The following is a 13,011-nucleotide window of genomic DNA, read 5'->3' on the forward strand; positions in this document are numbered from 1 at the left end:
GTACAGCAGGGTGGATTCTACAATTCTACAATTTCATTTAGCAGACGCTTTCATCTAAAGCGACGTACATCTGAGAGTAGAGGTGGATGACTGAAATGTTTTGTTCTTCACTAAAAAGACATCAGACAGCTTCAGCTCATTCAGAATACTGAGGGTTTAACAAGTTCTAGCAACAAAAAAAAGAACAAAAGGAGGCGAAGCATTTGTCTGATTTACTTGGAGAATAAAAAGTAAATTAGAATTTCGACTGGTCCCTCTTTGAAGAATCAACTGGTTGAACTGTAGAAGGACAGGCAGGTTGACTGAATTTAATGGTTGGGAAGTCATCTGAAAAATCTATACAAAAATATATCAATAGCTGCAGAAAGTTGTCTAACAACTGTGACTCCAGTTACAGATACAACAGGTGACTTTGCTGATTTCAGCGTGAGTTACTTTAAACCACACCCCCACTTTGTCCACTTTGAAATCTGTACTTTTTAAATCAATGATATTGTTCAAATAAACTTGCATCTCCTTGCATGATCTGCATTATCGCCTTCAACAGCTGAATCAAACAGGCCACACATGAGACACTCCTGCATGCTGGATTCTTGACTTTCTGTGTGACTCAGATGTCAGTGTCTGTCCGCTGAGCTGTGATGAAGACAGATTTAGCTCACAAAGTGTTGATTGGCCATGTCAGTCAGCTATATATGAGGTGCCGCTGTTCTCAAAAACGTGGCTTCAGGCGATTGCACTCGTTTCTTCCTTACAACAAACCGATGCCTCCACGTGTTGCTCAGTCAGTCATCTGGATTTCTTTGCAACACTTTTACACGTCAGGTTTTGAACTTCAATTTTGCCAATTATCTCCTTTCAAATTTCTGACACACTACAGTATAACAGTACTAATTGGCTGGAAAATTGTTGAGCGACACTATTATGAAGTGCTCTTAAGAACATTGTCATTACTGATTAACCATTGAGGTCTTTCAGTCTACAGAATGCTAGAAAATCACTGAAAATGTCTGTCAAAAATTCTCTGTCCCGGGTTGTCCAAAAATCCCAGCAACTTCTCACATCTAAGAAGTTCAAACCTCCTAATATTTGTGAATATTATTGAAGTCAGGACACAGGAGATGTCAGGGACTTTAATCATCCTGCCTTTTTTTAATAACTGGGCTAAAGCAAATGGCAGGAAACCTTCAGATGTTCATTCAACCACACAGAAGCGTTAGGATAGTACCAGATAGGCATGTCAAGTTGCTCTAACTCTGAATCAACATCATACAGTGCAAGACGCTAACACAATTAATCAGTGATAACAATGAGACCCTGATGCATTGTCTCCCTGCAATAATGACCATTGTTGTGACTCCCAGCATCTATTTTCATGAGTGTACTGACCGCAGAAATTTGTGTCCATGAATCAAAGCTGCTTTCTTTGTGACGACGGATAAGAGTAGGTTTGAAAGGATATTTCAAAACTGTGGCCTTGGAGTCTGAAAAGGTGAGAGGGGGAGGACAGCGAACATGCGAGCAATAGGACACAAGACAACGCTGAATACGTTAGCATTGATCCCTGGCCAGCTTTAGCGTATCTGAGTGCAAGATGAGCTTTGGTTTTGGTTTGAAAACGTGATTTAATGATCAAGGGAAGGGCATTGTCAGTGGGAAAGAAAACTGAAAGGCAGGGATGTTGTCATGCCAAAGTTTACCTTGGACGTCTTCTTTTTTTCCCCTGCGGCTTCTGCAAGGCAATGCTGGTGTGAGTGAGTCAGAGAGTTTTTGAATGGCGGGCTGGGTTTATAAACCTCCGCCCGGCCCTCAGCACAGGAGTTCGGAGGCCACTTGGTTCTGCGGTCTGTCACGGATGCACATGCAGTTCGGTCCGTCAGCTTCAGCATCCTCTCTTTCCACCCTGGAGGGCTCGGTAACACAAAGACAGCTCTTCGTCATGAGGTCCTTCATCCTGCTGCTCTTCTCCACGTTGCTGGTGTCGCGCGGCTCTTCGGCCGTCATCACAGGGGTAAGTGGAAGCAAACAGGTGGACACCTTATGGGGAAATGGACGGATCTTAGTAGGATAGGAATATGCAGAACAAGTTTTTGCAACAAGGTGTGAACTGCTTAATATCTGCATTGGTTTTAATGGAAGTTGTTTTTTAGGCTTACCAAGAATGCAGTGATTTTTCAGACGGAGCATTGAGTGAAACTAAACTCTTCAACCCAAAACATAATAAAATGATTAAAATTAAACATTTTAAATAAGAAGAAGGCTCATGTAATCATCCTTCATTTGTATTTTTTCTAGTAATTTAAAACATAGGGAAATTATTCCCAAATAACTGCATAAAGCATGAAACTTATATGGAATTTTAAAAGAGAAACAAAGGAAAAATGGAAAAAAAATTTCAGCATGAAGTGGGAATGTATTTTCTAATCTATATTATCTATGAAGAAATAAAATTTTCAGTTCAGAGAAGCCTCTCATACAATGTGTAATCAGGCCTTTTGTGGATTGTAAAAGCATCAGGGTTGTTAGATTATCATCTTATCCATAAATACATATTAATTTATACCAACCCATAAAGCTGCAGATGCATTGTTCGAATGTTTCACAATCCAAATCATATTTTACACAACACCATAAGCATAAATTACATCCATAACCCGCTAATAAAACAGCCATTTCTGTCAGCGCAGCCCTTTCACGCTGTGCTGCTCATGTGAATTGAGAGGGGAGCATGCAGCCGTAAAAACAGAAAGAAGATTTTCATCCTCGTCTGTCACATGAAATCACTTCTGTTCCTCTTCATTGTGTTGCCTTCATCTCATCTAAAGTGAGAGCTGTCACTCAGCTTCTCGTCCCGCCGCTCCAAACAATAAATCACCACCAATCCTGAAGTGTTTTGTTGCCGTATGACTGCTGGGGTAATCACACACCACTATTAGCATAATAACGCTCTAGCAGATTGCAGTTGTGTATCGCACCTCTGCCGCTGACACGTTTCCCACCTATCCATTACATGCCTTTTCCTGGTAATATACAAATAACCACGAGTGCATTGCATACATACATTAGGTTTATTACATAATTGCATGCATAATTACAGATTCAATCTTCCCTTTGATTACACAAAACACCTGAGTGACTGCATTTCATTGAATTACATGCAAGATATATTGAATTTGTGACCATTGGGGAAGGATAAAGAAGGTAATTAGCACAGTAATTAGTAAATATCAGTCAGTTAATCCGTTGATGTGTTTGTGTTTCATTTTCTGGACATATTTGTGCATATTTAGGCTTGTGAGAAGGACTCTCAGTGTGGAGGAGGGATGTGCTGTGCAGTGAGTTTGTGGATTCGCAGCCTGCGTATGTGCACACCCATGGGTCAGGAGGGAGACGACTGTCACCCAATGAGCCACAAGGTGAGCATACTGACCTCCCTGTTGCTGGGTGTCATCTGGGATACTGATTTCAGATCCAGATCTAGTGTATTTTTATTGAAATGAAGTTTTACAAATGAAGCTGTCTATTTATATCCATGGCAACATTGAAACTGAAGCAGCCAGCACTTGGATTTTATTTTCTGTTACCGCTTTCACACCACAGTTCACACAAAATGCTAGAAAAACATCACCTAAGAAGCTGTTAACAAGAACCACTCTGCCGTGTGTTTCTGTCTTTTTGTCATCCGCCACTGCATCCGTTATGCCTGATAAGAATGAAGCAGCCGTCTCTCTCTGCTTTCAGGTTCCTTTCTTTGGCAAAAGACTCCACCACACCTGCCCCTGTCTGCCCAACCTGTCGTGTGTCACCATAGTGGAAGGCAAATCTAAATGTGTCTCACCGTACAAGTATCCAGATTACTACCTCTGAGGACCAACACCTGCAGTCTTTGTTACCTGCACTGTAACTCTTCTATCTGCCTTTAAAAGCCTGTTTTTTTATTTATTTGGAATAAAGAGATATTTAATATTTAATATTAGTGCATCACCACGTTGGTTCGGATTAAATTAAACTATATATTTAAAGGTAAATCCACTTGCTGGTCTTTGTTCTCTTTGATTTTAGAAGCAATAAAATATTTAAAAGTATAACAGCAGGGAAAAGATACACACAGTCTTACTTTGTTTATGTCTATATTCATTTTGGCTGTAATTGAAAACAGATATTTATCATCCTGTAGGGAATAATTTCTGTGATTGCAATATTATTAATTATATATCAGTTATGTGTTTGAATGTGCTCAAATCACACAAAGAAATTAGCTTTTTTTTTTCTTTCTCTGGCATCTCATTAATGCAAAAAGAATTACCTCCAGATATGACACATTTCTCTGTGCTGTGCTGGATTTCATTTCTCACGGTGCTCTGAGTTTTTTGGTGAGCTTTCAGCTGCCCTCTGAGGAGAAACACATGTTCCTGCACCGCTAATGAAATGCCTCGCTGAGTGGGACGTGCATGTTGGGTTACAGCCTCATTATCCAGTCACAACCAAAATGCAGATGTGACAGTAATTTTTCCAGCCTCATAGCTTTTCTAACCACAAAGTAGAAAATGAAAAACTGTGAGAACATTTTAATTGGTGTTAAAAGATGAGGGGAGACGGGCCTTTCCTCACATTCTGCTCAGCTGCGGGTCTTTTTAACAGTAAGACTGCAGAAGCATGAATCACTCTCATCCTATGATTTGAGGCATTTTTTTAAGACTCAAGGCTAAAATTAGATTTGTTCAACGTGCAAAGCAATGACTCATATCAATCTTATACTTTAGTAATGGATATTGGTCTTCTGTGGATGTCGAAGTGAGATCGTTCAAACAGCCTTAAAAACCCTCAATGGAGTGATCTGTAATAACGGAACGCACCGGACAGTGGAAGTCTGAAAATGAGACTCCATAAAGGAATACAAAGACCCTGGAACATGTCAGTGACTTGATACAGCTGTGAAAGGACATGCAACATAAGAAATATGACTTAAAATAAATTCTAACCTGTCTGATGCATTGAAAACATTATGATTCTTAGAATAACTTACCAAATAAAAGTGGAAATAAGAAGCTGATTAATTGCAAAATTAATGGACAGAAAAGGCTTTACTTGTTTTGAGGACTGATAAATTGCAGTTTTTAGGTATAATTGTCAAGCATGACTTAGTTCCAGCTTCCTAAGTAAGACAATTCACTGCTTGTCTTTGACTTATGTGACAGTAAACTGAACATGTACATTTAGACTGTAACTGAGGAAAGTCAGTCTGTTGATGAAGACTGTGAAATACAATTGAAAACTTCACAACAAGTAAGTATGAAGACCTTGAGTTGAAATTGTTTTGGTTTTGACTTGTTTTTGGTCTCTCAGGAATTGCAATGGACATTTGTGGAAATATTCTGCAGTTATTACATGGTATATGTAATATAAAAGACATACAAATTGTTTCAATGTCACCTGAATCAGTTCAATTATCCTGAAGACTAGTCTGAAAATGAAAAAAGTGAAGAAAAAAAGTGACTTTAGTAGATCTCTGGAGCTGGCTCCTCATCTCAACTTCAGATTAGGTTACATTAGAGCTGCATTGTGGGTAATGTAGGCACCAGGGTTTAACAAGAAGGAAGAAGAAGATAGAAGAAGATATTTCTGGTTCTGCTACATCAGCCTTGGTCCAGTTTTTACAAAACTGTCCATTGCGAGTTCAACGGTGATAGAGGAACTTAAATTTGATAATTTCATTGAAAGCAAAGGCACATAGTGCAGAATCTTTCACTACACAGTCAAGTCTAACATCTTTAAATAATGCCACTCTAAAACAAAAAATCCATATCCAGCTGTCCAAATTATATTTTAGTAAAAGCCAGTGAGGAGGACAGGGGTCTTTACTGATGCTCGGTGGTTAAAAAGAGCTCAGTAACAAACCCAGCAGGAAAATCACAGGGAATAGAGTCCCATTTCTCCTGCATCCTAGCCGAGCCTGCGTGCCCCGAAGACAACACGATGTACCAAAAATACCCAACCTGCATCTGCATGGCACGAGAGCCCGTGCAGGTGAGGATCTTCCTGCAGCTGAAAGAACCAGGGATATTACGCTGTGAGACCTCTGCATGCCTGCAGCAGAGCTCAGCCAGCTGTCAGGAACAAGCACACATGTGGTGAGTCTAATGGTTATGGAGGAACTTGGTGTTGTACAGCAGACCAGAGTGACGGAAGGGACCAGAACAGAAACGTTTCACTAAAGCGCAGTGATTAAATTGTGTACTGAGAGTATCGCTCAGTGTTTAAAAGCTGCCGTTTGGTATAATCAAGGCCAATGTCAATTAATGCAACAGCAATTACCGAATCAATAGCCTGCTTCAGGCTTAGGGAGGGAGGAGAGGATTTAGAGTTTGATTGAGTTCGATTAAAAAGCAGGTGCTACACAAGCAGCCCATTGAAACAGATCTGTTTGTTTAATAGGTGTTCTGTTTAGAACCATAACTATGAGGCTTTAAAGGGTAAATCAAACCCGTAACCTTAAAACTAAGCATCTAAACGTGGTTTCATTGTAGTTGTGCTCTGTGCTTGCCAAACACTGAAGATGTGACATGACAGTGACATAATGTTCCCACCGGCTGTAATTACTTTTACAGAGGATTATTCAGTGACAGATAAATTGGTGGTAAATGCCAGGTTTGGTGTCAGGCCAAAGTTTCTTTTTTATATTCTCCATTTTAACCTTAACAGCCATACATGATGACAGGCTATGGGATTATTATTGTTGTAATGATCTTTGCAAATGTATGCGGGTTGTTTCTCGTATATATTCAGATTTGAGGTTGCGTGCAAGATTCTTTGCTATGGACTCTGATTACATTAATATGATTTGAACTCATGCATTCCAAAAGCAGCACATAAATGCCCTTTTGAGTTCAAACTCTTAGCTGTTGGAGTTTTTCATGTCAACCTGAGTCTGAGTTCAAATTACATGCAAAAGGAGAGTCGTGGAAATGAAGAAGTATCTGTTTTTCCAGCTTTTGAAGCGTAATATTTACAGTTTTCACTCATAAAAGAGCATTTACATTCAGCTTTTTGAGTGCATATGTTGCTTATTCTTTTATAGTGGCAGATTAGTAAACACATTTGCAATTCCTTTCACACACACACACACACGCACGCACGCACGCACGCACACACACACACACACACACACACACAAATCTGAGTACAAACATATGCATTGAGATACAGTTTCTCATCTCTCCATGTACATTTGCAAACCCCACAATACCCCGTCAAGCGGTCAGCAGCCCATGGCTAATTTTATTTTTTCATTCAGCTGTTATCAGTGATATTTTCTTCAGATTTCATTTACCATTATGAAGGTCTAAAGTTTAAATCCTTCATCATAATACCAGGAATTATATTCTATTGGAGACATTAAACCCCCTTTAAATGATTTCTTTTATGTATCTAAATATAGCAAAATATGAATTAAATTGAGTCTTTAGCCTGTAAAATTCAGACCCCCTGTGGTTGTTTAAAGGCCACTGACTATATACATCTTCAGCATTATCTTAGCTTGGGTTTGAGCTTTACTAACGGGAAGTGTGGGGTTTAAAAGAAGTGGGCATTTAGGAGGCAGAGAGCGTTTAATGACAAATTCTATTCAGTTACATGTTGGTAAATGCTGGATTTGGGACTATAACCCACACGAGAGTCACAAATTTATGCTAATTCAGCCTCTACTGTTTTACTTTTTCACTTTTTAAAAATAAAAATCTTGTGAGTCTCCCAGCTGTCTGGAAATGCAATGCTAGTTTGCTTTTTAACCCCTTGAAGACCCCAGAACCAGACCTCAGCATCATTACATTCCTGAAAAGAAAAAAAATGCACTCATACATTCATTCATTTAGCAGCCAGTTCGTTCAAATATGAGTGCAACACTTAGCGTCCTCAACTGGAAAACGTTTAAGTGTGTATGACTCTTTTACAGATGAATGCAACATGCTAACAGTCATACTTAGAGGCTGTCAGGCACTGTAGAAGATTAAAAAACACAAGTGAGGAGTGCAATAAATGCAAATTACACAAAAATTCAAACATATTCACAATACTGAGCAGGATGTTCAGCATCTGAATCTCAGATCCTGTCGAGAACAGAACTGGGTCAAATCATGACATCTTGTTAAAAACAGATGATAGAGTCCAAACAACTTATCATCCATTTCTTATTTATTTGCTAAGAAATACAAACAATGCAAACATCCTTTTCCAAAGCACCAAATTGTTCACAATTTTTCAGAGTCCCAGCGTCCACATCCATAGAAAAAGAATGCCATCTGCAATGTACCCTGCAGGGAATGTGACTCCACCCATTTCTCAACACAGCCGATGAACAAGAATAAGAATTTTTGCAAAATACTTTGAAAGTGAGTTTTAACACTTTGTTCAACACGTAGAATTCTAAAGAGATTATGAAATATACAACATATCTGGTTTTAAAAAAAAGCAGAAGGGGGAGGGGGTGAGGTGGGAGCCTTTACAGTATTTACAAATGTGACATCACCCTCATTAAAAATATACTGAGATCTGGGTATCTCAACTGTGGTATCCAAATGATTAAGTATGTCACAGGTCAAGTCCAGTCGGCTGATAAAATAGTTCTGCAGCGTTTCTGTGGGTAAACAACCTCAAATGTCGGAATAGAATTTCAAAATATACAAACAAACAGCCAAAGTGACATTCATGTAAAATGCAGTAGTGGACCAATAAAAAAGGATGAAATAGTCATGAGGCTTAGATTGGGGGGTATAGAGTCTCCAAAGGTAGGACACAGCAAGTGCTATGACCTATAATTAGAATGAATGTCATCTAAAGTACATGCAGAGGCAGCAGTTAAAAGGTGGCTTGGTCCTGATGCCTTGCTGGTGTGGCGGAAAGCCTCAAATACATGACATTTTTTAATGAAAATATCACATTATGCTTCATTGTCTACCATGATATGCCTCATAGCTTTTGATTCTGATGATAAAAACATGAATTTACACCATAGTAAAAGTTGTGGTTGAACCTTTTTTCACAAATAAAAATGGAAGTAAACTGAGGTCGGTCCACCCATTGTGCCAAAAAGCAATCGTCTGCCAAAAACTGATTCAAGATAAAGCTGTTTTGTGCAGTTTTATATAAGTATACCACTGCTTTTATATGAATCAAACAACTTACTCATCTAGCTCACCTGAAATTTTCCACAATAAATGTTGTATTTCAGAACTTCGCACACTTTGACCCTTAATTCTGATTCATAACATTCATACACAATTTTCTGTCTGTGGTCACAGCAAAAGTGTGTCTTTTGTGAAACTTTTTTACAGTTTACATTTAAATCAGGCCTCATTTAGGATGTGTTCTATGCAACACTATAGTGTTTTTCCCCCAATGTTTAGGCCATGGTGTGTTATATCATTTTAAGACTGCTGTTACCTTGATTTCTGGATGCTTTTTATTTAAAAAAAGGAAGAAATTATCTTTTTTGCAATGATCCTATGAGCATTTTCCCCTAAAAAGTAGCCTCAGGAATGAAATCTGTCACAATGTTGGGGCTGCACTCACAATTTGGCAACTGTAAAACTGCATTATACGAGTTAAATAAGTCCATTTTGTGATATTTCAGCTGGTAAAAACAACTGGATTGGTGACCAAATGATATCTGCTCCAACAGACTGCAATCCCCCTTTGACAGATGATCACTTTCTGGCAAAACAACCCCTCTGTACAAACATGTATGGGAGCTCTCTGTGTACATTCTGAATTAAGATGTAAATTAGTCTTTGGCAGTATTTTTAGGGCCATACGGTTCAGATGACACAGTACGGCTCCATGGGAGTCTGTGTTCCCAGGCAGCAGGGGAAACAGGCTCTCAGTCTCATCCGGAGCTCCTTGTTGAACAGGAAGCTGATGATAGGGTTCGCTCCAGCCTGGGCGAAGCTCATCCACACCGCAGCGGTCAGGTAGAGCTGCGGCACCGGGGAGCCCCGCACGAATATCCTCAGGTAGCAGGCGCTGATGTACGGAGCCCACAGGATGAGGAAGGTCAGTGTGATCATGTAGTACATCTTCCCGATGCGCTTCTCCATCTTAAACTCGTCCAACACCAGCAGCCTCCTGTTGCCGGGGTGAGAAGCCTGCCGGATGCCCACCAGCGTCGGCGGCGTCGGTCCGCGTCCGAAGCCGGCGATCCAGTTGGCGGCGGCCTGCCCGGTGGCCCCGGGGCCGTGAAAGGTCCAGTTCTGGCTGATGGCCGGCACCAGCTGGGCCGGTTTCATCTTGCGGTGGTCGTAGACGAAGCACAGCATCTTGATGTAAACCACGTGCGTCGTGCCCACGATCACGGCCAGCATGAGCATGAAGCCCAGCGTGTCGTTCGCCTTCACGTAGCGGTGCTCGAAGATGCACTGCTCCTCCTCACGGATGAACTTGTAGGTGCCCACGTCGAACACCGGCGGGAACGCCATGGCCACGGAGAGCGTCCACACCATGCAGATCACCGCCACGCACGTACACAGATTCATCCGCTTGGAGTAGAAGCGGTGGTGGGCGATCGCCATGTACCGGGTGACGCTGACGCAGAAGAGCAGGAAGGCGACGTGGAAGCAGAAGAGCACCGACATGAAGGCGACGATCTTGCAGCTGAGCGCGCTGTACGGCCACGACGAGCCGCCGCCGATCGATGCCATCACGAAGGGGAAGCAGACGGCGGAGCGCACCACGTCCGCCAGGCACAGGTCCAGCAGGAAATAGTAGGGAGCCTTGTGCAGGGAGCTGTCCTTCAGCAGCAGCAGCGACAGACACGCGTTGCCCAGCAGGCTGATGCCCATGATCAGACCCAGGGAGGCCAGCTTGACCGCAGAGGCCGTGGACGCGTAGTTCTGTAAGGACGCGCTGCTCTCCCCAAACTCGCTTGTGTTCGCCATCTATGCAGCCGAGGTAGCGCGTATTCCCACATCAATTCATCGACGGAGCGGTAGTATCCTGCCGGGTCTGAATGGAAAATCAACACGATCCGCCGCCCCTGTAACAGGAAAAAAAAACACCCTACTCCATCCCGATGTGCTGTAATCCCCTCCAAAAACAAACAAAAATCATTGCAGATCTCGTTTTTTCTTCTTGTCCTTCATCTCACAAGTGTCCGGTGCAAAAAGCGCGTCTGTCTGTTCTCCTGTTCTCCGCTGAATAGAGGCAGGACGGCTCGGCTTTATTCACCATGTCGGAGGGCGTCCGTTCAGCAGACAAGCGGCTCAGAAAGCACATCTCACTTTCCACCGATGGCGGAGGTCTCCCGTTCGTCTTGAGGAATAAAGCGGCGGACGGTGTTGTGCGGCGGCAGGGCGCGATAATTACGCATCCACGGAATCGTCAAAGCGCCGCTAAAACGCGGCGCGGCCGACGTTTGGCAAACATGTTTGCGAAAGCTGAGCGGAGGTCGGAGGCGCGCAGAGGTGGGAGCGTCAGGACGGATCTGTCGGTGCATCTGAGCAGCGGCGTCTCGACGATGCGACGCACGTCCGCTTGCATGCAGTGAGGCAGGCCTGGGATCAGCCAGCAGCCTCCAGTGTGCTGCGATCTACAGGGAGCCTGTCTCTGGCTCTGATGCAAACACTGACAGACCGACACAGATATCCTTGATTGACTTTGCGCAACGTTTGACATGCAGCTCGTTAAACTAGATTGGAGCAGAAAAATATGCCATAAATACATGATTGTGGTTATCTAGTGTTTCTGAGGTAGATTACAAATAGCACAAGAGTCACACAAACACAGTGGATTGTTTGTAGTGTCAAAAAAAGAGTAAATAGTGTAAGTAGTACATAAATAATATATCAATGACCAAGTTTTTTTTTTGTTTTTTTTTTTGCTGGATTTGGAAGAAGATTTTGCATGATGTTCCAAATATCCAAGGTTTGTGCCTTTTTTGGATACAAAGGTCACAATTTTTCTATATTTATGCATATTTTCTGTTGTCTGTAATCATGGGGTTATTGTGTAAATGAAGAACCTGACAACAATGTGATGTCAGGATTATGACTGCAGTTTACCTCAAAGGAAATGTTCTTTTACTGTACACATATTTTTGTGTGGTTTCTTAAAACAGCAGCACTCAAAGTGGGGTCATACAGTCGGCCAACCTGGGCTACTGTAGTCAAATGACTAAATGGGACTGTATTTCAAGGCAAAAAATAAAGACAACCTATTAGAAATCACTGACATCATGTTTCTGCGTGTAACACCATGTACATTGCACATTGTAAAAAGAGCGTATTTGAGCTGTAGTTGAAGTAAAGCACTGTTTCCTTAAATGAATCTCATTTCTCTTTCTGCTTTAGTGATAGCACTTTACTTTTGTGGGTTTTATCACCTAAAATTACACGTTGTTCATTTAAACTGTCATTCCACTTTTTTTTTTACTGCAACTTCACTGATATTTTCATCCAGTAGGATTTCAGAGTAGAGAAAATAAGAAAAAAAAGCAGATCTAATGGCAAAACCATTCATCACATTTTCCATTTAGGTAGATCAAATGCAAAATTTGAAAAACACTGGAAACTTCAAGTTGATTCTCCTGAAAATTAAACTGCAGCCATGCAGACTGTTCATTTAAGTGCATCTAACTTAAATCTGTGGCCCTAATATAACTTGTTAATTCAGTTAAACTTAATGCAGTTCTGTGCTATTGATGGAAACGATTCTTTTAAGTCGGTCCAACAGTTCCCTTTTCAGTATAACTTGTTTCTTTACATCAAAAATGTGTCATTTCAGTTCTTAAGGTCATATGTGGCCAGTCTTTATGTACAGAGTCCAGGGTTTGAGTTGCTTGAATGCTGTGTTCACTGCGGCTCAGTGAATTAGAGTTTGGCTCCCTTTAATCAAACAGTCGGCTTTACTTCCAGCACTACAGAGCATTTAGATTACACACTTAAATAAAGCAAATTAACCACAAAAGCAATGATTCATGTCTATATCCACTCTAAAAATAAATGTCTAGGCTCATAAAAATCA

At 41.3% G+C, this 13,011-nt stretch overlaps 2 protein-coding genes across 2 annotated transcripts; one reads left to right on the forward strand and one right to left on the reverse strand.

Annotated features, from left to right (window-relative positions):
• The first annotated feature begins 1,570 nt into the window (after positions 1–1,570).
• prok2 (prokineticin 2) lies at positions 1,571–4,068 on the forward strand. The gene is made up of 3 exons (XM_023266591.3): positions 1,571–2,011; positions 3,291–3,416; positions 3,742–4,068. Exons 1-3 carry the CDS (start codon positions 1,775–1,777, stop codon positions 3,865–3,867), a joined length of 489 nt encoding a protein of 162 aa, XP_023122359.2. The 5' UTR covers positions 1,571–1,774; the 3' UTR covers positions 3,868–4,068.
• Positions 4,069–7,588: 3,520 nt separating this feature from the next.
• On the reverse strand, positions 7,589–11,812 carry gpr27 (G protein-coupled receptor 27). The gene has a single exon (XM_035946547.2). The coding sequence runs from the start codon at positions 10,926–10,928 to the stop codon at positions 9,813–9,815; it is 1,116 nt and encodes a 371-aa protein (XP_035802440.1). The 5' UTR covers positions 10,929–11,812; the 3' UTR covers positions 7,589–9,812.
• Between the last annotated feature and the right edge of the window lie 1,199 nt (positions 11,813–13,011).

The sequence above is a fragment of the Amphiprion ocellaris genome, chromosome 5 (genome assembly GCF_022539595.1).
Source record: "Amphiprion ocellaris isolate individual 3 ecotype Okinawa chromosome 5, ASM2253959v1, whole genome shotgun sequence".
Taxonomy (NCBI): Eukaryota; Metazoa; Chordata; class Actinopteri; family Pomacentridae; genus Amphiprion; species Amphiprion ocellaris.